Source organism: Aquarana catesbeiana, linkage group LG05, assembly GCF_042186555.1.
Source record: "Aquarana catesbeiana isolate 2022-GZ linkage group LG05, ASM4218655v1, whole genome shotgun sequence".
In the NCBI taxonomy this organism is placed as follows: Eukaryota; Metazoa; Chordata; class Amphibia; order Anura; family Ranidae; genus Aquarana; species Aquarana catesbeiana.
The window spans coordinates 646,416,540-646,442,533 of NC_133328.1; the positions used below are offsets into that span (position 1 = coordinate 646,416,540).

General features: G+C 44.3%; 1 protein-coding gene and 1 long non-coding RNA gene across 2 annotated transcripts in view; one reads left to right on the forward strand and one right to left on the reverse strand.

The window, feature by feature from the left end:
* Positions 1 to 634: 634 nt before the first annotated feature.
* Positions 635 to 25,994, reverse strand: part of LOC141146193 (uncharacterized) — a 28,459-nt gene continuing 3,099 nt past the window's right edge. Inside the window, exon 2 of the mRNA XM_073632923.1 lies at positions 635 to 3,152. Within this exon, the coding sequence (XP_073489024.1) occupies positions 1,600 to 3,152 (1,553 nt within the window). The 3' untranslated portion in view covers positions 635 to 1,599. The remainder of the gene's footprint in view (positions 3,153 to 25,994) is intronic.
* The window catches only part of LOC141146194 (uncharacterized), a 33,653-nt gene continuing 17,356 nt past the window's right edge, over positions 9,698 to 25,994 (forward strand). Inside the window, exon 1 of the long non-coding RNA XR_012244757.1 lies at positions 9,698 to 10,138. This is a non-coding gene — a long non-coding RNA (uncharacterized lncRNA). The remainder of the gene's footprint in view (positions 10,139 to 25,994) is intronic.

Genomic DNA, 25,994 nt, shown 5'->3' on the forward strand with positions numbered 1-25,994 from the left:
AGGGATTGGCGGAGAGGCGTGGAAGATACTGAATGGAGACAAGTGGAGGGATTGGTGGAGAGGGGTGGAAGATACTGAATGGAGACAAGTGGAGGGATTGGTGGAGAGGGGTGGAAGATACTGAATGGAGACAAGTGGAGGGATTGGTAGAGAGGGGTGGAAGATACTGAATGGAGACCAGTGGAGGGATTGGTGGAGAGGGGTGGAAGATACTGAATGGAGACCAGTGGAGGGATTGGTGGAGAGGGGTGGAAGATACTGAATGGAGACCAATGGAGGGATTGGTGGAGAGGGGTGGAAGATACTGAATGGAGACCAGTGGAGGGATTGGTGGAGAGGGGTGGAAGATACTGAATGGAGACCAGTGAAGGGATTGGTGGAGAGGAATGGAAGATACTGAATGGAGACCAGTGGAGGGATTGGTGGAGAGGAATGGAAGATACTGAATGGAGACCAGTGGAGGGATTGGTGGAGAGGGGTGGAAGATACTGAATGGAGACCAGTGGAGTGATTGGTGGAGAGGGGTGGAAGATACTGAATGGAGACCAGTGGAGGGATTGGCGGAGAGGGGTTGCAGATACTGAATGGAGACCAGTGGAGGGATTGGCGTAGAGGGGTTGCAGATACTGAATGGAGACCAGTGGAGGGATTGGCGTAGAGGGGTTGCAGATACTGAATGGAGACCAGTGGAGGGATTGGTGGAGAGGGATGAAAGATACTGAATGGGGACCAGTGGAGGGATTGGTGGAGAGGAATGGAGGACACTGAGCAGTTGGTAAGGTGGATGAGTCTGGCAGCAGCATTCATGATGGACTGAATGTTTGGATTATCCAAATGATAATAAGATCTCTTATAGACACAACAATGCTTTCCTTTCAAACTTGGATAAAACAGTTTTTGAGGCCCGGTTCACACTTGTGTGATGCGAATCCACTGCGGGTTCCCACATCGCACCGACTCGCATGGCAGTTCACACTGCCATATGTGAACCGCTGGGGAGTGTCAATACATGGTTAACGACACCCCCAGTTCAGCTTGCATATCGCACTGCGAACTGATAGTTTGGACATGAATCGGATCACACACGTGTGAGCGCCTATGCGATCCGATTCTGGTCTGAACAGAAAAAAGGGTCCTGTGCGTGTTTGGACCGAATGCGGTGAGATATCAGCCATACTATCTGTATGGCTGAAATCGCACCGCACAGACATCGCATGTGGTGTAAACAGCAGTGTGCTGCGAATCACATGTGATGTCTGGCATTGCACAAGTGTGAACCGGGCCTTAGTGCCCGAAGAACATCAGAATTCATTTCATTGGCTCCAACACTGCGATGGCAGAAAACATGCTGGAAGTACTATAAGTACTGAAATTCCAAATGGGCCTGTCTATGTATTTACTAATCATCACATGCTCTATATGGTATGGATGGATGGGTGAAAAAGGAAAACAGTGAGTATAGCCTGAGGCACACACGGGCATTTTGTTCTCTAATATTTATAAAAATGGGTGAGATGGGAGGCATTTCAGAACTGCTTAATCAAACAAAACAATAACTGGGACCATCCAAATTTACAATGGCACCTTGTTTTTTCAGTTTTACCATTTGCCAGAATAAACTTTAGCAAGACTTTCAAATTTTTTTATGATTTCTTCCATTATTTTAATTCTCCCCAAAAATCCACTCTTTCCTTCCTGCTTCTCTTTTTCGATGAGCAGCTTTATGTAATCTGTGGCAGACATCGGGTTTGGTTTTAAGGCGATCTCCTGGAGACGTTTGAGGATCTCAGCAATCTCCTTAGTTGTTTCTAGTAACTCATCCTCTGCCTTCTTACAGTCTTCCTCCAATTTTAAGAGAAGATCTTCTAGAGCCATCACCTTTTTTTTATATCTTTCTTTAATATGAAAATGTGTCATCTTTTTGGGTTCAAAAAAAGTTTCCCAGTAAGAGTTTTCTGCAAAGTGTCTGATGGTGCCATGTCTACACACACGACAAATTCCAGACTTATCAAAAACATCACATAAATAAACCGGCAGCCAGTCAGAAGACAAGTTGCAGTCTTTGTGACATGTAGATCTGCACTCCTGGCAGTTGATTGAGTATGCGGATGAGTTTACCTTTCTTTTTACAGTTTCCGTCACTTCATAATTGAAATTCTCATTCTTTTTAACCTTTTCCTTGTTTTTATTCAGAGTTTTCTCGGTTTGCTCCAATTCATCCCTTTTCCAGATCAAAAACTTAAATTTTTCGCCAAGTCCATCCAAAATTACCTCCAAAGCCTTTCTTTTTGCTAGAACTTCCTTTGTTAAAGTTAAATCTTTACTGGCTAATCCAGGCAAGTATTGCAAAAAAAATTCCTCAATGCTTTCCATTCCCAATTCCCACTGCATTTCTTGAGCCTTGTAGACACATTTGCCAACTTGATCAGGGTGGTTATTAGCGTACAGCATGCCGTTATTGACCATAAAATACACAGGTTTTCCATCTTTAGATTTTGCACAGGGAACATCAGCCTCAGTAATTGCTGAGAGAACGCTCGGTTCCTGGACATCAGCGAAGGTAGTGAAGAAGACTATATTATCCTTGATGTCATTCCCAAAAATGGATAAAATGTTGTCAAAGATGTACAACTGTGTTGGAGTTAATCGAGCCAAAGATGACTGAACCACAAAACAAATCGCATCAATTTCTGTGAATTCGCATTTAGAAAAAAATTCTCGTATCTTCCGCATGATTTCCTCATCATGATCTATCCCTCTGGTGTCTCCAAACCCCGGAGTGTCAATAATGGTTATGGAGTACGGAATTCGGAAGCCATCTTCGTGGTTGATCTGGTACGTAGTGACACTCGATGTTTGGCTGTGGGCTTGACTCTTCTCACTACTCTTCTCAATTAGCTGGAACCGGTGATCATCCTTCCACTCCACACCAAAGATGTAGTTGATCATAGCATTAATCAGGGTTGTTTTACCAGATCCGGTTTCACCAACCATCATGATCACTTTGTTTTTCTTATTGAGCTTTACATTCTCCATTTTCATCTTGTAAATGGTCAGAGATCCAACCTTCTCTGTGCTGCTCGTGTATTTGTTCAGTTTCTCCAGTAGAGACCTTTTACGATCTTCTACCATAGAAAGGCCGCGTTCAGTACCTACAAAATACACATAAACACAGTTATTAATATCTTTATATGATCACTGTAACAAGTCACCAAGTCACCAAACACTGAATATCATACAAGTTTAGGCCAATATGGAATTTTCTACATATTTTTGGTTAAAAAATTGAAATACGCGTATATTGATTGGTTTGCGCAAAAGTTATAGCGTCTACAAAATAGGGGATATATTTATGGCATTTTTATTATTATTATTATTTTTTTACTAGTAATAGCAGTGATCTGCAATTTTAGCGGGACTGCGACATTGCGGCGGACTGATCAGACACTTTTGACACAATTTTGGCACCATTGACACTTATACAGCGATCAGTGCTATAAAAATTCACTGATTACTGTATAAATGTCACTGGTAGGGACAGGGTTTACACTAGGGGGGCGATCAAGGGGTTAAATGTGTTCCATCATGTGTGTTTCTAACTGTAGGGGGGGTGGGACTGACTGGAGGTGGAGACATATCGCTGTTCATAATTACTACGAACAGCAGATCTGTCTCTTCTCTCCTGTCAGAACGAGGATTTGTGTGTCTACATGGTTCTGGCTTTCGTGCCCGCGATCGATGGTGGCCGGCAGTGATCGCGCCCGCTGGCCACGTACATTTTGTCCCTTCCCCGAGCAGCAGGGACGCGTGCCTTCAATGGCTCTTAAAGGAGCCTATGTACGGGTACGGCGATTCGCAGGAACAAATCACTTTGCCAAGGTATATGTGCGTGAGCCGGTCGGCAAGTGGTTAAAATAGAAAAGAAAGGCAAAACATTTGTGTATAGATATAAAAAAAACATTATAAATACCCTTTTTCCCTTTTTTTATAAGTGATCACATTCCCCTCTGTTCTCAGCTGCATAAGAGCTGGGGGAGGAGAAGCAGCAGCACACTGGTCTTCTCAATGAATGGCTGTGCAGCGGGTGGGCTTGTCAGGACAAGTCTGATCATTGGAGGAGTTCCCAGCACAGCTAGAGGACTGACCATGGCGTGCTCTCCTGCTTAGTGTGGTCAGTTTTTAATAGGAAAGCAAAGGGACTGGCAGGATCACCAGAGATTTCACACAAAGAAAGCAATACAAAGAGAACAGGAGACTTTCTCATACAAGTACATGGTACAGCCGCCACATATCAGGAATATGAAGTGTTGGGGTAACAAACGCTTTAAGCTTTGATAATAAAACCTGGAAGCTGATTGGTTTCTATGCAGAGCTGCACCAGGTTTTGCACTCTCCATTTTTAGTGAACCAACCCCCCCAGGGGCGGGCTGGGCCAGGGGGCAGGGATGCAATTGCCCCCCTGGGCCGCTCTGATATGCTGTGGAAAAGGCTGCTGTGTCTTCAGCTCAAAACCAGACATGCGCAGATCTTGAGCTGGCCGAGTCCAGTACTGTGAGTCAGCGATGTCTTCTTGTCAGGGTCAGTCTGTGTTACAGAGCACAGCCCCGCTCCTCCACACGAATTGCTGGCAGACGCTGGACCTGCTCTCTTTCCCCGCCCACACTCCAGGCAGCCCCGCCCACACTCCGGGCAGCCCCGCCCACACTCCGCGCAGCCTGTCTGTTGTCTGTGACGAGGATGTGTAGGGGGGGGTGGGGGGGGGAAAGTTAAATCTGAGCAGTCGGCTGGAATCCACTGAGTCTCCTGGGAGGCTGGGACCATCCAAGTAAGTGAACTTCTCCTTGCTCCCCCTCTCTGCAGCCAAAGAGTCTTTTTCTAGCAGCCTGTGCAGTTCCTTGCCCTCCTAGGTGGTATGATGTGGGCTCACACTGGCATGCTGCGGGTTGTCTGCAATGCTGGCAGTCTTCCTGCATGTTGCCCCCCCGGTCCCATAGAGGCTGCACATTTTTACTGCATGTTCTGAAAGTGTACAAAACGTCCCGCATGCTGCATCTTTGGTGCACTTCCAGAAAAATGCAGCAAAAAATGTGCAACCCAAATAAAGCCTGAGGGGCTGCGGCTAAGGAAACCCGCCAGAACACCCGCAGCACACCAGCGTGAGCCCAAAGGCTTGTATTCACTTGCAGCAGTCACTGCCACTCCTCTGAAAAGTGATCCATGCTCAGTTCACTTTTCAGAGGCATTTGACAGGCAGTGAGGAGTTGATATTAAATTTCATCCCTGTCTGTTTTAACCCCCTAAATGCCAATCCCTGCACGTAATGGCACGGTTCACTTTGAACTGTATTAGATGTGTTCTCACCTTATTGTTTGCACATCTAATACCTAAGGGTACTTTCACACTGGGGTGGTGTGAGCGGTAGTGGAAAAGCGCTGCTTGTTTTAGTGACACTTTACCATTGTTTTATCGGCGCTAGCAGGTCGCTTTTAACCCACGCTAGCGGCCGAAGAAAGGGTTAAAACTGCCTGTGTTGCATTCATTTCAATGGGCAGGGCACCTCTCCCACCACCCCAATAACGCTGCTTGCAGGACTTTTCAGAATGTCCCGCAAGCGCACCGCCCCAGTGTGAGAGCACTCGGGGCTTTCACACTGGGGTGGCTTGAGAGGCGCTTTACAGGCGCTATTTTTAGCACTAAAACGCCTGTAAAGCGCCTTCAGTGTGAAAGTACCCTAAAAAGAGTTCTGGAAAAAAGGTGGAGTTCAAAGTGAATTTCTACACCTAAGTGGAGCCCCCCTTTCAGAATATTTGAGGATTTATTTTTAAACCCAGAGACTGGTGGACTTAAGCCACATAGACAGATTGAAATTCTGCCGGTACAACAGAAATTTCAATCTGTGTGCAGGCTGGTTGTACAGAATTCGATCTATCAACTGACTTCAGTACAACCAGTGTGTCTTTATTTATTCTTTCTTTATTCTTTATCTGTATTCTGATGGCTTGGAATTGTTCACCTCAGAGCACACACCGACACGCGGCTCTTACGGAAGCTTGGTAAATCAAGTGCCAGGCTTCCCTAGCATTACACCTGTGGGGCTGTGACCAAGTCTGGGCACAGGCTCCTGGAAACACAGGAGGGTTCAGAGCGATCAGATTTTCCGACAACTTTGCGTGACCGTGTATATGCAAGACAAGTTTGAGGAAACATCTGTCGGAAAAATTCCATGGATTTTGTTGTTGGAATGTCCGATCAATGTCCGACCGTGTGTACAGGGCACTAGTGTGGCGGCAGTGACAGCACAGTCTTTAGTCTTCATCTTCCTGCAGTCTCATTGGTCTGTGTACTGGGTGTGGGGAAGGGGCAAGCTCTTTTTCTCTCTCTGAGAGACTGCTCCACAATGACTGCCCCCACAGAAAGTGACCGCTTCACCCTGCCTGCACAGAGAGTGACCGCTTCACACTGCCTGCACAGAGAGTGACCGCTTCACCCTGCCTGCACAGAGAGTGACCGCTTCACCCTGCCTGCACAGAGAGTGACCGCTTCACCCTGCCTGCACAGAGAGTGACCGCTTCACCCTGCCTGCACAGAGAGTGACCGCTTCACCCTGCCTGCACAGAGAGTGACCGCTTCACACTGCCTGCACAGAGAGTGACCGCTTCACCCTGCCTGCACAGAGAGTGACCGCTTCACCCTGCCTGCACAGAGAGTGACCGCTTCACCCTGCCTGCACAGAGAGTGATGGCTTCACCCTGCCTGCACAGAGAGTGACCGCTTCACACTGCCTGCACAGAGAGTGACCGCTTCACACTGCCTGCACAGAGAGTGACCGCTTCACCCTGCCGGCAATGTGAAGCAGTCTCTGTCTGTGCAGGCAGTGTCAAGCAGTCTCTCTCTGGGGCAATGTGGAATGGTCTCCCTCCCTCTCTCTCTGTACGGGGAATGTGGTGTAGATGGATGGTGAGCTGATTCGGTGGTTCAATGGGCCACTTGACTGGACTTGCCCCCCAGGCCTAAGGCTGCCAGCCCTCCCCTGCCACTATTATAGCTCCCAACTGTCCTGATACATCTGGGGTGGAAGCAGGCTGAACTGGTGGTGCGGTGTTAGAGAAGCTGGGCACTCTTGGCAACATCCAGGTTGGACATGTCTGACCTGTGGTTTTCTCAGATCTGCGTTCACGTAAGCGTCTATCAATCTGTATGGCTAAGTTAATAAGTCCATCCAAGGTCTGAGGAACCCCTACTCGGGCAAGTTCATCTTTAAGGGGATCAGACAGACCCAACCGGAACTGGCAGCGGAGGGCAGCATCGTTCCAGTTGGTATCTGTGCTCCAACGCCTGAACTCTGCAACACAGTCCTCTTGCGGCCCTACGGCCTTGTTGTAATGCATGGAGAGCGGCTTCTGCCGTTGCTGAGAGCTGAGGGCCCTCATAGATTTGGGCCATGGCAACAAAGAATGTAGTCAAGTTAGTTAGTTCAGCAGCCTTTTGTTCAAGGAGGCAGTGAGCCCAAATCTGTGGCTTATTCTGAAGTAGGGAAATTACAAAGCCCACTTTTGTGACTTCCAAAGAGAATGTCCATGGCTGAAGGGCAAAGTAGAGCTCACAGGAGTTGCGGAAGGCCCTGAACTTGCTTCGTTCCCCTGAAAATCTCTCAGGCGTTGGCACTCATGGTTCGGGGGGTAACATCACTACTGCTAGTGGAGCAGGCATGCTGGCAAAAGCGTGTGGAGACCCCTGGATCGTAGCGGGCAGGGAGAGGGTTTGAAGACGTTCCTCCAGACGGAAGTAGCTTTCTTGGAGACTCTTAACGGCCTGGGTCAGGCCTGCCAGGTGTAGACATAGTTCATCCATCAGAGAGGCTCCCTGCCCAGGCTCAGACATGACTACCTCCTGATACTGTCACGTACCTAGTGATGAGTCCGGAATGCAGGAGACCTCTCTTGCGTCCCTTACTCGCGTTCCCTGATAAAGGGAACAGAAAGCACGGGAGTCTAAGGTAGCACGAGTGCCTGGCAAGATCAACAGCTGGTGGATGGATCAGGAAGCCTTCAAGGAACTGTAACTGGATCAGCAGATCTTGACAGCAGGAGACATGAACCAGCTGGAACCAGGAAACACACAGGAGCAGGTAAGTAGCACTGGAGGCGGTGCACAGAGGAGTCAGGCAAGCCGGGTCAAACCAGACAGACGGTGCAGGTACAGATGCAGCAGAGACGGAGTCACAGGGCAGGCCGGGTTGGTAACAGGCAGGCACGGATGGACCGGAGGATAAGGCAGAAGCAGAGTCGTAGACAAGCCGGGGGTCAGAGGCAGGCAGCAGGCAGGGAAGATCACAGGTCAAGCTGGGTAAACACTGGATCAGATCAGGTCAAACAAGTAAGCACAGGAACGCTGTAGATCGGGCAGCACTTGTCTGAGGGAAGAGCTGTATTTAAATAGCCTGGCGCCAATAGCTGTGAGCGCGAACACTCGCTCCCGTGCACGCGCATGCGCCCAGACGCCCGCAGGCACGCACAAGCAGGTGAGGGACCACTGTTCCCAGCCAGTCTTTCCTGACGGTGTCGGCATCTGCACTGCACCCTGAACATCTGCATCTCCCTTTTCCCCACCCTGTACTCAGTGGGAGCAGCTCAGGAGATCAGATCTGTGAGAGCCATTGGGAGACAAGCCGTATGTCTGTGTTTACAACTAATGGCAGAGCAGAGAGCAGAGGGCCTAAACCAGAGGTGGTGGAAGTGAGTTCCACCAAGTTCCAGCTGAAAAAAGCCCTGCTAACATATATATATTGTGGCAGAGTGTTGCCCTGCCAGGGTCTAGAAGGAGGTTGTGACCCAGAATTCTCAACCAGATGGGTTGAAGGGCTCTAGAGATCTTGTAACATGAAGAGGAAACTGGAAAAGTCCACTTACAAAAGTCCACTTTGGGACCTGGAGCTCGGGGATTTCTGAGAGATCTGGTTGGGGTGAAATCCTCAGTCCTGGGTCCTGATTTTGAAAACAGAATATATAAATGGAAGCAGCGCTAGCAAAAATGATATAGATAAGTGCAAAAAAATGTTACAGCTGCTGGATACAAGTGCTACAACTTGATATAGATTATACAAAATGATACAGCGCTAGTAACTAGGACACAGAAAATTGGTTTAAATATATCTCCTAAAAGATATTTGGATCTAAATATATATAAATGTGATCAAAAATTGCACTGAGTGCTGGATATATCAAGTGACAAATGGTGAAATACGTCTGTTTAGAAACAAATAACGCTGACAGTTGAAAATGGACTTCAGCATAGAGCAATATTGATTTAAACACACATGGTGAATTATTCAAAATAAGTGTAAACGTTCCTTGACATAAATCTCACTAATTGGTGATGGCAGGCTTCCAGTTCCTCAGCCCAAAGGATTGCATACAGTCACCTGAACAATGCTACAGTTGTTGCAAGAAGATAAGATCTGGACTGCTATCAATGGGATGTAGCCTTGGAAACCGCGGACATCATATTCCACCCAAAAAGATATAGGGAAAAAGACATAGTATAATACTGTGGGCAAATAGATCAGGTGCGCATGGTAGCGCTACTCACAGAGTGGAGGCTGCAGACAGGCATTCAGAATATATCTGAGATCGCCGCTGTGATAGTGTGCATTCCACAGACAGCAGGAAACAGCGTCACTGGTTAGGAACGTGAGCCAGATATTGCGTCGACGCGTTTTGCCCCTCCTCCAGGGCGTCATCAAAGACAAGTCTGATAGGAAGTCTGAGTACTAGGGGTCAGGAGGGCTCCACGGGGGAGCCAGTGCAGCAAGAGGCTGCTAGCTATATGCACCAAGGTGGTCAGTGAAACAGTCTCTGTACGGGACAGACAAGGGCCTGGAGTTTAAGGCCAGAGCAGCAGAGCTGCAAGTGAGAGCCAACTAGGCTGAATGTCATTTTGTTGATGAAAAGGAATGCTGAAAACCCCTGCAAGGGAAACCTAGGTGTGTTTGTTGAACTTTTTTTTTAATAAAAATGGGCAAACAAAGCCCTTAAAAAGAAGAACCTGCGAGTGGAGGTGTCCTTAAAGCTCTACATTTGATGCTAGTCCTTTACATGTGGTGGAGAATGCGGGCACAGTCTGAGATCCCTACAATCAAGTAAGTTCATCTGTTATATGAACTGTGTTTTGATGCATGAGACGGCATAATCTGTGTGTGCAGGTGAGGAGAACCTGCAAGAGAAAGGTGACTAGCCTTAAAGAGACAGTGCTCCAATTTTTTGCTGAACTGTGCAAAGTTATTCTGGAGTGACTGAGAGTATGGGGCGGTCAAAGCTCCTAAAAGAAGCAAGGATGGCTGAGATGATAGATAGAGCTCTGTGGCTAGAGGGGTTGTTACCACCTGAACGAGCCCCATACATGCCTGAACAGAGTTTGCCAAGGAGAAAGAGGGCTGGTGTTGTCCCTAGCAACACTGGTGCAATGAGTGCACAGGTGACTATGAGTATGGAGAGCCCACCAAAGTCTGCATCTGTGTCTGGGAAACCATCACTCAGTGCAAAGAGTGAGCAGATGGGTGTGGTTGCCCGTGGCAACAAAGGAGAAATCTGTGCTGCTGACTTCATACAGCCTATGTTGCCTTTTGAACATGTGGAAGACTTTTTGGGTGATTTTGAGATAACTGCTTCCTACAGAGGATGGCCCAAAGGTCCCTGGGTTGAATTGGTGCAACCGTTTCTGACGGAGGAGTACCAAGAGGTGTACCGCTGGATATATATATATATATATATATATATATATATATATATATATATATATATATATATATATATAATGTTTGGGGATTCTAAGTAATTTTCTAGAAAAAAAAAAAAAGATTTTAACTTGAAACCAACAAATATCAGAAAAAGGTTTAGTGTTTAATGTGGTTAAACTTCCCTCATTTGAATTTGAATTTGAATAGAAAAGACTATTAAAGAATAGAAAATAATAGAAAAGAAAAGAAAAGCATAGAAAAACAATAAAACAGAATAAAAAAAATAATATATATATATATATATATATATATATATATATATATATATATATATATATATATATATATATATATATATATATATATATATATATATATATATATATACATATATATATATATATACATATATATACCATATTTATCGGCGTATAACACGCACCCCAATTTAGGAGGGAATTTTAAGGAAAAAAAAAACTTTTAGGAGGGAAGTTGAAGGGAAAAAAACTTACATTTAAATGCCCATCATTGCAGCCTTGTCAGTGCAGGCTTGTCAGTGCAGCCTTCCCCAGTGCAGCCTTGTCAGTGCAGCCTTCCCCAGTGCAGCCTTCCCCAGTGCAGCCTTCCCCAGTGCAGCCTTGTCAGTGCAGCCTTCCCCAGTGCAGCCTTCCCCAGTGCAGCCTTCCCCAGTGCAGCCTTCCCCAGTGCAGCCTTGTCAGTGCAGCCTTCCCCAGTGCAGCCTTGTCAGTGCAGCCTTCCCCAGTGCAGCCTTGCCCCAGTGCAGCCTGGGATCCCCTGTCCCTGCTTCCAGGGCTTCAAAATCGTGGTCCGCGGTTTGAAAATGGCGCCGCCGGCGCCAAAGTACACAGAGCCGGTCCTCGGCTCTTTCCGGCGGCTCTCGTTTACTTTCGGCTCCACTCGTAGTCCCGAGCGGAGCTATCCGAGTAGGTTCGGATAGCTCCGCTCGGGACTACGAGTGGAGCCGAAAGTAAACGAGAGCCGCCGGAAAGAGCCGAGGACCGGCTCTGTGTACTTCGGCGCCGGCGGCGCCATTTTCAAATCGCGGTCCGCGATTTTGAAATTTGGACAGCTCGGGATCGGCGGGGATCGGCGTATAACACGCACCTGCGACTTTCCCCTGATTTTAAGGGGAAAAAAGTGCGTGTTATACGCCGATAAATACGGTATATGTATTCTATTGCTTTATGATTTTATATTCTATTTCATTGTATTTTTTAGAAAATCGATTTCTATTGTTTTCAAATTCGATTCAAATTTATTTTCGAATTCCAATATGTTTTCGAATTCGATTCAAATTCGTTCGCTTTTTTTTAGATTCGTTTAAGGATTTGTTTTTAAATTCATCACTTTTGTAATTCAGAAATTTGGATGCATCCGAATTTCCGAATAATGAAAAATTTGTCCGAATTTCGATTCGGAACGAAACGCAATGCACTTGTCTAGTCTTGGCCATCATGCTGCAGCTCAGTTTCAGGGTCTTGGCAATCTTCTTATAGCCTAGGCCAGGGTTTCTCAACTCCAGTCCTCAAGGCGCCCCAACAGGTCATGTTTTCAGGATTTCCATTATTTCGCACAGGTGATTTGATCAGTTTCACTGCCTTAGTAATTACCACAGCTGTTTCATCTGAGGGAAATCCTGAAACCATGACCTGTTGGGGCGCCTTGAGGACTGGAGTTGAGAAACACTGGCCTAGGCCATCATTTATCCTTGCTGTATGGATTTATCATTACAACTAGAAAATGCATTGCCTGGGGAAAATGCGTGCTGAATAGCTAAATTGCTAAAACAGCCGCCATCAAAACTACCCCATCATACTGCCATCAAAACTGCCCCATCAGAATTGCCCCATCAAAATTGTCCCCATTAAAACTGCCCCATCATATTGCCACCATCAAAACTGCCCCATCAGAATTGGCCCATCATATTACCACCATCAAAACTGCCCCATCATATTGCCACCATCAAAACTGCCACCATCATATTGCCATCAAAACTGCCCCATCAGAATTGTCCCCATCAAAACTGCCCCATCATATTGCCACCATCAAAACTGCCCCATCAGAATTGCCACATCAAAACTGCCCCATCATATTGCCACCATCAAAAATTTCCCCATCAAAACTGCCCCATCATATTGCCACCATCAAAACTGCCCCATCAGAATTGCCCCATCAAAACTGCCCCATCAAAACTGCCCCATCATATTGCCACCATCAAAACTGCCCCCATCAAAACTGCCTCATCAGAATTGCCCCATCAAAACTGCCCCATCAGAATTGCCCTATCAAAACTGCCCCATCATATTGCCACCATCAAAACTGCCCCATCAGAATTGCCCCATCAAAACTGCCCCCATCAAAACTGCCCCATCATATTGCCACCTTTAAAACTGCTCCATAAAAATTGTCCCCATCAAAACTGCCCCATCATATTGCCACCATCAAAACTGCCCCATCAGAATTGCCCCATCAAAACTGCCCCATCATATTCCTCTATTATAAATCAGTATATGGTGTGTCTGTCCCCTCCCCCGGGCTCTGTAATCAGAGCTGAGATGCTCCAGCCACCTCCCCCCCTGTGTATAACAGAAGCTTTGGTAACCATGGCAACAAAACAAACACAGTACACTCTGATTAATGGCTGAAATTTCCTGAAATGACCTCTAAACAAAAAGCTTTTTCTCAAAAACTGTAAAAGATATCAAACTGAAAATATATAGCCAGATAGCTGAATATTTTGTGAACATTTTAAAGTTTGTTTGGTGTCTCTAGGTGAAAGTATGAAGGAGCTGAAACTTTTGGGAGCGGAAGAAGAATTTAAGGATTTCAAGCATGCTCCCATTGACTTCAATGTTAAAAAAAAGTGTTAAAATGCTTAATATTTTAAAAAGTATAAATGGTAGAAAAAAAGTTGAAAAAGAACACACCTCAGCTAAAAGAGACGAACATTTTAATAGTTGAATGGTTTTAATAGCTGAAAGTATGCAGAAGTTACGCAGAACCAAAAAACGTACGGAATAAAATTATTAAAATTATTAAAATCTAGAAAATGCATTTCCTGGGGAAAATGCGTGGGAATGCTGAATTGCTAAAATGGCCCCCAGCAAAACTGCCCCCATCATATTGCCATCAAATCTGCCCCATCATATTGCCACCATCAAAACTGCCCCATCAGAATTGCCCCATCAAAACTGCCCCATCATATTGCCACCATCAAAACTGCCCCATTATATTGCCACCATGAAAACTGCCCCATCAGAATTGCCCCATCAAAACTGCCCCATTATATTGCCACCATGAAAACTGCCCCATCAGAATTGCCCCATCAAAACTGCCCCATCAGAATTGCCCCATCAAAACTGCCCCATCATATTGCCACCATCAAAACTGTCCCATCAGAATTGCCCCATCAAAACTGCCCCATCATATTGCCACCATGAAACTGCCCCACCAGAATTGCCCTATCAAAACTACCCCACCATATTGCCACCATCAAAATTGCCCCATCAGAATTGTCCCATCAAAACTGCCCCATCATATTGCCACCATCAAAACTGCCCCATCATATTGCCACCATCAAAACTGCCCCATCATAATTGCCCCATCAAAACTGCCCCATCATATTGCCACCATCAAAACTGCCCCATCATAATTGCCCCATCAAAACTGCCCCATCAGAATTGCCCTATCAAAACTGCCCCATCATATTCCTCTATTATAAATCAGTACATGGTGTGTCTGTCCCCTCCCCCGGGCTCTGTAATCAAAGCTGAGATGCTCCAGCCACCTCCCCCCCTGTGTATAACAGAAGCTTTCGTAACCATGGCAACAAAACAAACACAGTACACTGATTATTGGCTAAAATTTCTTGAAATGACCTCTAAACAAAAAGCTTTTTCTCAAAAACTGTAAAAGATATCAAACTGAAAAGATATAGCCAGATAGCTGAATATTTTGTGAACATTTTAAAGTTTGTTTGGTGTCTCTAGGTGAAAGTATGAAGGAGCTGAAACTTTTGGGAGCGGAAGAAGAATTTAAGCATGTTCCCATTGACTTCAATGTTAAAAAAAGTGTTAAAAAGCTTATTATTTTAAAAAGTATAAATGGTAGAAAAAAAGTTGAAAAAGAGCACACATCAGCTAAAAGAGACGAACATTTTAATAGTTGAATGGTTTTAATAGCTGAAAGTATGCAGAAGTTACGCAGAACCAAAAAACGTACGGAATAATAATAAGAAAAACTAGAAAATGCATTTCCTGGGGAAAATGCGTGGGAATGCTGAATAGCTAAATTGCTAAAACGGCCGCCATCAAAACTGCCAAATCATACTGCCATCAAAACTGCCCCATCAGAATTGCCCCATCAAAATTGTCTCCATTAAAACTGCCCCATCATATTGCCACCATCAAAACTGCCCCATCAAAATTGTCCCATCATATTGCCACCATCAGAATTGCCCCATCAAAACTGCCCCATCATATTGCCACCATCAAATCTGCCCCATCAGAATTGCCCCATCATATTACCACCATCAAAACTGCCCCATCATATTGCCACCATCAAAACTGCCCCCATCATATTGCCATCAAAACTGCCCCATTAGAATTGCCATCAAAACTGCCCCATTAGAATTGCCCCATCAAAATTGTCCCCATCAAAACTGCCCCATCATATTGCCACCATCAAAACTGCCCCATCAGAATTGCCCCATCAGAATTGCCCCATCAAAACTGCCCCATCAGAATTGCCCTACCAAAACTGCCCCATCATATTGCCACCATCAAAACTGCCCCATCAGAATTGCCCTATCAAAAATGCCCCATCATATTCCTCTATTATAAATTAGTACATGGTGTGTCTGTCCCCTCCCCCGGGCTCTGTAATCAGAGCTGAGATGCTCCAGCCACCTCCCCCCTGTGTATAACAGAAGCTTTGGTAACCATGGCAACAAAACAAACACTAACAGTACACTCTGATTAATGGCTAAAATTTCCTGAAATTACCTCTAAACAAAAAGCTTTTTCTCAAAAACTGTAAAAGATATCAAACTGAAAAGATATAGCCAGATAGCTGAATATTTTGTGAACATTTTAAAGTTTGTTTGGCGTCTGTAGGTGAAAGTATGAAGGAGCTGAAACTTTTGGGAGCGGAAGAAGAATTTAAGGATTTCAAGCATGCTCCCATTGACTTCAATGTTAAAAAAAAGTGATAAAAAGCTTAATATTTTAAAAAGTATAAATGGTAGAAAAAAAGTTGAAAAAGAGCACACATCAGCTAAAAGAGACGAACATTTTGATAGTTGAATGGTTTTAATAGCTGAAAGTATGCAGAAGTTACGCAGAACCAAAAAACGTACGGAATAAAATTAAAACTAGAAAATGCATTTCCTGGGGAAATTGCGTGGGAATGCTGAATAGCTAAATTGCTAAAACGGCCGCCATCAAAACTGCCCCATCAGAATTGCCCCATCAAACTTGTCCCCATTAAAACTGCCCCATCATATTGCCACCATCAAAACTGCCCCATCAGAATTGCCACCATCAAAACTGCCCCCATCAAAACTGCCCCATCATATTGCCACCTTTAAAACTGCTCCATCAAAACTGCCCCATCATATTGCCACCATCAAAACTGCCCCATCAGAATTGCCCTATCAAAACTGCCCCATCATATTGCCACCATCAAAACTGCCCCATCAGAATTGTCCCATCAAAACTGCCCCATCATATTGCCACCATCAAAACTGCCCCATCATAATTGTCCCATCAAAACTGCCCCATCAGAATTGTCCCATCAAAACTGCCCCATCATATTCCTCTATTATAAATCAGTACATGGTGTGTCTGTCCCCTCCCCGGGCTCTGTAATCAGAGCTGAGATGCTCCAGCCACCTCCCCCCTGTGTATAACAGAAGCTTTGGTAACCATGGCAACAAAACAAACACAGTACACTCTGATTAATGGCTAAAATTTCCTGAAATGACCTCTAAACAAAAAGCGTTTTCTCAAAAACTGTAAAAGATATCAAACTGAAAAGATATAGCCAGATAGCTGAATATTTTGTGAACATTTTAAAGTTTTTTTGGGGTCTGTAGGTGAAAGTATGAAGGAGCTGAAACTTTTGGGAGCGGAAGAAGAATTTAAGGATTTCAAGCATGCTCCCATTGACTTCAATGTTAAAAAAAAGTGTTAAAAACCTTAATATTTTAAAAAGTATAAATGGTAGAAAAAAAGTTGAAAAAGAGCACACATCAGCTAAAAGAGATGAACATTTTAATAGTTGAATGGTTTTAATAGCTGAAAGTATGCAGAAGTTACGCAGAGCCAAAAAACGTACGGAATAAGAAGAATAAGAAGAAGAAAAATAAACTAGAAAATGCATTTTCTAGGGAAAATGCGTGGGAATGCTGAATAGCTAAATTGCTAAAACGGCCGCAATCAAAACTGCCCCATCATACAGCCATCAAAACTGCCCCATCAGAATTGCCCCATCAAAATTGTCCCCATTAAAACTGCCCCATCATATTGCCACCATCAAAACTGCCCCATCAGAATTGCTCCATCAAAACTGTCCCATCATATTGCCACTATCAGAATTGCCCCATCAAAACTGCCCCATCAAATTGCCACCATCAAAACTGCCCCATCAGAATTGCCCCATCATATTACCACCATCAAAACTGCCCCATCATATTGCCACCATCAAAACTGCCCCCATCATATTGCCATCAAAACTGCCCCATTAGAATTGCCCCATCAAAATTGACCTCATCAAAACTGCCCCATCATATTGCCACCATCAAAACTGCCCCATCAGAATTGCCCCATCAGAACTGCCCCATCATATTGCCACCATCAAAACTGCCCCCATCAAAACTGCCCCATCAGAATTGCCCCATCAAAACTGCCCCATCAGAATTGCCCTATCAAAACTGCCCCATCATATTGCCACCATCAAAACTGCCCCATCAGAATTGTCCCATCAAAACTGCCCCATCATATTGCCACCATCAAAACTGCCCCATCAGAATTGCCCCATCAAAACTGCTAAAGCAGTCCCACTAATAAAAAAACAAATAACAATAGTGGGACTGCTAAAGCATTCCCACTAATTAAAACTAGAAAATGCATTTCCTGGGGAAAATGCGTGGGAATGCTGAATAGCTAAATTGCTAAAATGGCCGCCATCAAAACTGCCCCATCATACTGCCATCAAAACTGCCCCATCATACTGCCATCAAAACTGCCCCATCAGAATTGCCCCATCAAAATTGTCCCCATTAAAACTGCCCCATCATATTGCCACCATCAAAACTGCCCCATCAGAATTGCCCCATCAAAACTGCCCCCATCAAAACTGCCCCATCATATTACCACCTTTAAAACTGCTCCATTAAAATTGTCCCCATTAAAAATGCCCCAACATATTGCCACCATCAAAACTGCCCCATCAGAATTGCCCTATCAAAACTGCCCCATCATATTGCCACCATGAAAACTGCCCCATCAGAATTGCCCTATCAAAACTGCCCATCATATTGCCACCATCAAAACTGCCCCATCAGAATTGTCTAGAAAATGCATTTCCTGGGGAAAATGCGTGGGAATGCTGAATAGCTAAATTGCTAAAATGGCCGCCATCAAAACTGCCCCATCATACTGCCATCAAAACTGCCCCATCAGAATTGCCCCATCAAAATTGTCCCCATTAAAACTGCCCCATCATATTGCCACCATCAAAACTGCCCCATCGGAATTGCCCCATCAAAACTGCCCCATCATATTGCCACCATCAAAACTGCCCCCATCAAAACTGCCCCATCATATTGCCACCATCAAAACTGCCCCATCAGAATTGCCCTATCAAAACTGCCCATCATATTGCCCCCATCAAAACTGCCCCATCATATTGCCACCATCAAAAGTGACCCATCATAATTGCCACCAATAAAACTGCCCCATCATAATTGCCCCATCAAAACTGCCCCATCAGAATTGCCCTATCAAAACTGCCCCATCATATTCCTCTATTATAAATCAGTACATGGTGTGTCTGTCCCCTCCCCCGGGCTCTGTATTCAGAGCTGAGATGCTCCAGCCACCTCCCCCCTGTGTATAACAGAAGCTTTGGTAACCATGGCAACAAAACAAACACAGTACACTCTGATTAATGGCTAAAATTTCCTGAAATGACCTCTAAACAAAAAGCTTTTTCTCAAAAACTGTAAAAGATATCAAACTGAAAAGATATAGCCAGATAGCTGAATATTTTGTGAACATTTTAAAGTTTTTTTGGGGTCTGTAGGTGAAAGTATGAAGGAGCTGAAACTTTTGGGAGCGGAAGAAGAATTTAAGGATTTCAAGCATGCTCCCATTGACTTCAATGTTAAAAAAAAGTGTTAAAAACCTTAATATTTTAAAAAGTATAAATGGTAGAAAAAAAGTTGAAAAAGAGCACACATCAGCTAAAAGAGACGAACATTTTAATAGTTGAATGGTTTTAATAGCTGAAAGTATGCAGAAGTTACGCAGAGCCAAAAAACGTACGGAGTAAGAAGAATAAGAAGAAGAAAAATAAACTAGAAAATGCATTTCCTGGGGAAAATGCGTGGGAATGCTGAATAGCTAAATTGCTAAAACGGCCGCAATCAAAACTGCCCCATCATACAGCCATCAAAACTGCCCCATCAGAATTGCCCCATCAAAATTGTCCCCATTAAAACTGCCCCATCATATTGCCACCATCAAAACTGCCCCATCAGAATTGCTCCATCAAAACTGTCCCATCATATTGCCACTATCAGAATTGCCCCATCAAAACTGCCCCATCAAATTGCCACCATCAAAACTGCCCCATCAGAATTGCCCCATCATATTACCACCATCAAAACTGCCCCATCATATTGCCACCATCAAAACTGCCCCCATCATATTGCCATCAAAACTGCCCCATTAGAATTGCCCCATCAAAATTGACCTCATCAAAACTGCCCCATCATATTGCCACCATCAAAACTGCCCCATCAGAATTGCCCCATCAGAACTGCCCCATCATATTGCCACCATCAAAACTGCCCCCATCAAAACTGCCCCATCAGAATTGCCCCATCAAAACTGCCCCATCAGAATTGCCCTATCAAAACTGCCCCATCATATTGCCACCATCAAAACTGCCCCATCAGAATTGTCCCATCAAAACTGCCCCATCATATTGCCACCATCAAAACTGCCCCATCAGAATTGCCCCATCAAAACTGCTAAAGCAGTCCCACTAATAAAAAAACAAATAACAATAGTGGGACTGCTAAAGCAGTCCCACTAATTAAAACTAGAAAATGCATTTCCTGGGGAAAATGCGTGGGAATGCTGAATAGCTAAATTGCTAAAATGGCCGCCATCAAAACTGCCCCATCATACTGCCATCAAAACTGCCCCATCATACTGCCATCAAAACTGCCCCATCAGAATTGCCCCATCAAAATTGTCCCCATTAAAACTGCCCCATCATATTGCCACCATCAAAACTGCCCCATCAGAATTGCCCCATCAAAACTGCCCCCATCAAAACTGCCCCATCATATTGCCACCTTTAAAACTGCTCCATTAAAATTGTCCCCATTAAAAATGCCCCAACATATTGCCACCATCAAAACTGCCCCATCAGAATTGCCCCATCAAAACTGCCCCATCATATTGCCACCATGAAAACTGCCCCATCAGAATTGCCCTATCAAAACTGCCCATCATATTGCCACCATCAAAACTGCCCCATCAGAATTGTCTAGAAAATGCATTTCCTGGGGAAAATGCGTGGGAATGCTGAATAGCTAAATTGCTAAAATGGCCGCCATCAAAACTGCCCCATCATACTGCCATCAAAACTGCCCCATCAGAATTGCCCCATCAAAATTGTCCCCATTAAAACTGCCCCATCATATTGCCACCATCAAAACTGCCCCATCGGAATTGCCCCATCAAAACTGCCCCATCATATTGCCACCATCAAAACTGCCCCCATCAAAACTGCCCCATCATATTGCCACCATCAAAACTGCCCCATCAGAATTGCCCTATCAAAACTGCCCATCATATTGTCCCCATCAAAACTGCCCCATCATATTGCCACCATCAAAAGTGACCCATCATAATTGCCACCAATAAAACTGCCCCATCATAATTGCCCCATCAAAACTGCCCCATCAGAATTGCCCTATCAAAACTGCCCCATCATATTCCTCTATTATAAATCAGTACATGGTGTGTCTGTCCCCTCCCCCGGGCTCTGTATTCAGAGCTGAGATGCTCCAGCCACCTCCCCCCTGTGTATAACAGAAGCTTTGGTAACCATGGCAACAAAACAAACACAGTACACTCTGATTATTGGCTAAAATTTCTTGAAATGACCTCTAAACAGAAAGCTTTTTCTCAAAAACTGTAAAAGATATCAAACTGAAAAGATATAGCCAGATAGCTGAATATTTTGTGAACATTTTAAAGTTTGTTTGGTGTCTCTAGGTGAAAGTATGAAGGAGCTGAAACTTTTGGGAACGGAAGAAGAATTTAAGGATTTCAAGCATGCTCCCATTGACTTCAATGTTAAAAAAAAGTGATAAAAAGCTTAATATTTTAAAAAGTATAAATGGTAGAAAAAAAGTTGAAAAAGAGCACACATCAGCTAAAAGAGACGAACATTTTGATAGTTGAATGGTTTTAATAGCTGAAAGTATGCAGAAGTTACGCAGAGCCAAAAAACGTACGGAATAAAATTAAGATTAAAACTAGAAAATGCATTTCCTGGAAAAAATGCGTGGGAATGCTGAATAGCTGAATTTCTAAAACGGCCCCAAACAAAACTGCCCCCATCATATTGCCATCAAAACTGCCCCATAAAAATTGTCCCCATCAAAACTGCCCCATCATATTGCCACCATCAAAACTGACCCATCAGAATTGCCCCATCAAAACTGCCCCCATCAAAACTGCCCCATCAGAATTGCCCCATCAAAATTGCCCCATCAAAACTGGCCCCATCAGAATTGCCCCATCAAAATTGCCCCATCAAAACTGCCCCATCAGAATTGCCCTATCAAAACTGCTCCATCATATTGCCACCATCAAAACTAAACTGCCCCATCAGAATTGCCCCATCAAAACTGCCCCATCATATTGCCACCATCAAAACTGCCCCATCAGAATTACCCCATCAAAACTTCCCCATCATATTCCTCTATTATAAATCAGTACATGGTGTGTCTGTCCCCTCCCCCGGGCTCTGTAATCAGAGCTGAGATGCTCCAGCCACCTCCCCCCCTGTGTATAACAGAAGCTTTGGTAACCATGGCAACAAAACAAACACAGTACACTCTGATTAATGGCTAAAATTTCCTGAAATTACCTCTAAACAAAAAGCTTTTTCTCAAAAACTGTAAAAGATATCAAACTGAAAAGATATAGCCAGATAGCTGAATATTTTGTGAACATTTTAAAGTTTGTTTGGTGTCTCTAGGTGAAAGTATGAAGGAGCTGAAACTTTTGGGAGCGGAAGAAGAATTTAAGGATTTCAAGCATGCTCCCATTGACTTCAATGTTAAAAAAAGTGTTAAAAAGCTTAATATTTTAAAAAGTATAAATGGTAGAAAAAAAGTTGAAAATGAGCACACCTCAGCTAAAAGAGACGAACATTTTAATAGTTGAATGGTTTTAATAGTTGAAAGTATGCAGAAGTTACGCAGAACCAAAAAACGTACGGAATAAAATTAAAAATAAACTAGAAAATGCATTTCCTGGGGAAAATGCGTGGGAATGCTGAATAGCTAAATTGCTAAAATGGCCGCCATCAAAACTGCCCCATCATACTGCCATCAAAACTGGCCCATTAGAATTACCCCATCAAAATTGTCCCCAATAAAACTGCCCCATCATATTGCCACCATCAAAACTGCCCCATCAGAATTGCCCCATCAAAACTGCCCCATCATATTGCCACCATGAAAACTGCCCCATCATATTGCCACCTTTAAAACTGCTCCATTAAAATTGTCCCCATCAAAACTGCCCCATCATATTGCCACCATGAAAACTGCCCCATCAGAATTGCCCTATCAAAACTGCCCCATCAGAATTGCCCTATCAAAACTGCCCCATCATATTGCCACCATCAAAACTGCCCCCAGCAAAACTGCCCCATCATATTGCCACCTTTAAAACTGCTCCATAAAAATTGTCCCCATCAAAACTGCCCCATCATATTGCCACCATCAAAACTGCCCCATCATATTGCCACCATCAAAACTGCCCCATCAGAATTGCCCCATCAAAATTGTCCCCATCAAAACTGCCCCTTCTTTTTGACACCATCAAAACTGCCCCATCATATTGCCACCATCAAAACTGCCCCATCATGTTGCCACCATCAAAACTGCCTCCATCATATTGCCATCAAAACTGCCCCATCAGAATTGCCCCATCAAAACTGTCCCATCAGAATTACCCCATCAAAACTGTCCCATCAGAATTGCCCCATCAAAACTGCCCCATCATATTGCCACCATCAAAACTGCCCCATCAGAATTGTCCCATCAAAACTGCCCCATCATATTGCCACCTTTAAAACTGCTCTATAAAAATTGTCCCCATCAAAACTGCCCCATCATATTGCCACCATGAAAACTGCCCCATCAGAATTGCCCTATCAAAACTGCCCCATCATATTGCCACCATCAAAACTGCCCCCAGCAAAACTGCCCCATCATATTGCCACCTTTAAAACTGCTCCATAAAAATTGTCCCCATCAAAACTGCCCCATCATATTGCCACCATCAAAACTGCCCCATCATATTGCCACCATCAAAACTGCCCCATCAGAATTGCCCCATCAAAATTGTCCCCATCAAAACTGCCCCTTCATATTGACACCATCAAAACTGCCCCATCAAAACTGCCCCATCATATTGCCACCATCAAAACTGCCCCATCATGTTGCCACCATCAAAACTGCCTCCATCATATTGCCATCAAAACTGCCCAATCAGAATTGCCCCATCAAAACTGTCCCATTAGAATTGCCCCATCAAAACTGCCCCATCATATTGCCACCATCAAAACTGCCCCATCAGAATTGTCCCATCAAAACTGCCCCATCATATTGTCACCATCAAAACTGCCCCATCAAAACTGCCCCATCATTTTCCTCTATTATAAATCAGTATATGGTGTGTCTGTCCCCTCCCCCGGGCTCTGTAATCAGAGCTGAGATGCTCCAGCCACCTCCCCCCTGTGTATAACAGAAGCTTTGGTAACCATGGCAACAAAACAAACACAGTACACTCTGATTAATGGCTAAAATTTCCTGAAATGACCTCTAAACAAAAAGCTTTTTCTCAAAAACTGTAAAAGATATCAAACTGAAAAGATATAGCCAGATAGCTGAATAGTTTGTGAACATTTTAAAGTTTTTTTGGGGTCTGTAGGTGAAAGTATGAAGGAGCTGAAACTTTTGGGAGCGGAAGAAGATTTTAAGTTTCTGAAGCATGCTCCCATTGACTTCAATGTTAAAAAAGAGTAATAAAAAGCTTAATATTTTAAAAAGTATAAATGGTAGAAAAAAAGTTGAAAAAGAGCACACCTCAGCTAAAAGAGACGAACATTTTGATAGTTGAATGGTTTTAATAGCTGAAAGTATGCAGAAGTTACGCAGAACCAAAAAACGTACGGAATAAAATTAAAATTAAAATTAAAAATAAATAAAATCGAATAACAATAGTGGGACTGCTAAAGCATTCCCACTAGTAAAGAATCGCTGTTCATTGGAGTGCGGCCGTTCGGATCTTTTTTGTTCAGTTCTTGCACATGGGCAGCTGAGCCGTGGATTGACTGCCATCCCTGTCTGCCCACCCAAATCCTAATATAGTCTGACAGGGCTGTATACATGCCATGGCTGCAATGCTTTACTTAATGCCGGCTGCAGAGTTGGACGGGCAGCACCACCTATCAAACCCCCCATTGTGTTCAAACACTTGGCTCACAGTTGCAGTGCGGTCTTCACAATCTAAAATTGCTATTCGCAAAGTATACCATTGCAACCATGGCATTTTAGCAATTTGATATTTCCCAGATGGGAGGGGGGGCCCTGTTTGGTAGGTTGTACGGGGCCCCATAATTTCTAACAGCAGCCCTGGTGGGATCCAATCAGCGGGTACCGTGGACTCGATGTCAGCCGTCACCCACTGATTATTCGTTATACAGGCAGAACGACAGTCTGCCTATGTAAACCAGGCAGATTTCCGTTCTGTCAGCAGGGAAGACATTGATCCTGATAGGCAGGAACACGGATCTCTGCCTTCCCTTAGTAAAAGCACCTCTCCCACAGTTTAGTAAAGCACTGGTTAGGAACACATTTAACTCTTTGCTCGCCCCTGATGTTAACCCTCTTCCCAGACAGTTTCATTAGTACAGTGACAGTGCATATTTTTAGCACCGATCACTGTATTAGTGTCACTGGTCCCCAAAAAGGGTCAGAGGTGTCAGGGAGTGTCCGATCTGTCCGCAATATCGAAGTCCCACTATAAGTCGCAGATCGCCACCATTAGTAGTAAAAAAAATAAATACAGAATTCCATAACTATATCCCATAGTTTGTAGACGTGATAAATTTTTTGCGCAAACCAATCAATATAAACTTATTGTGATCTTTTTTTACCAAAAACATGTAGCAGAATACATACTGGCCTAAACTGATGAAGAAATTAGATTTTTTACATTTTTTTATTTGATGTTCAGAAAGTAAAAAATATTGTTTTTTTCTTCAAAATTGTCTCTCTTTTTTGTTTATAGCGCACAAAATAAAAAACGCAGATTTGATCAAATACCACCAAAAGAAAGCATTATTTGTGGGGAAAATAAAACCCCAAGCCCATATCGCCTAATGCACAGATCTCCCCCAACTGCCCTAATTCCCCACCCAGTACAGATTTTTACCCCACAGCCCAAAACTCCTCTCAGCGCATACCCCCTTCAAACCCACCTTCTCAGTACAGACCCCCGCTTCCCAGCCCACCCCCTCAGTACAGACCCCCGCTTCCCAACCCACCCTCTCAGTACAGACCCTCGCTTCCCAGCCCACCCTCTCAGTACAGACCCCCGCTTCCCAGCCCACCCTCTCAGTACAGACCCCCGCTTCCCAGCCCACCCTCTCAGTACAGACCCCCTCTTCCCAGACCACCCTCTCAGTACAGACCCCC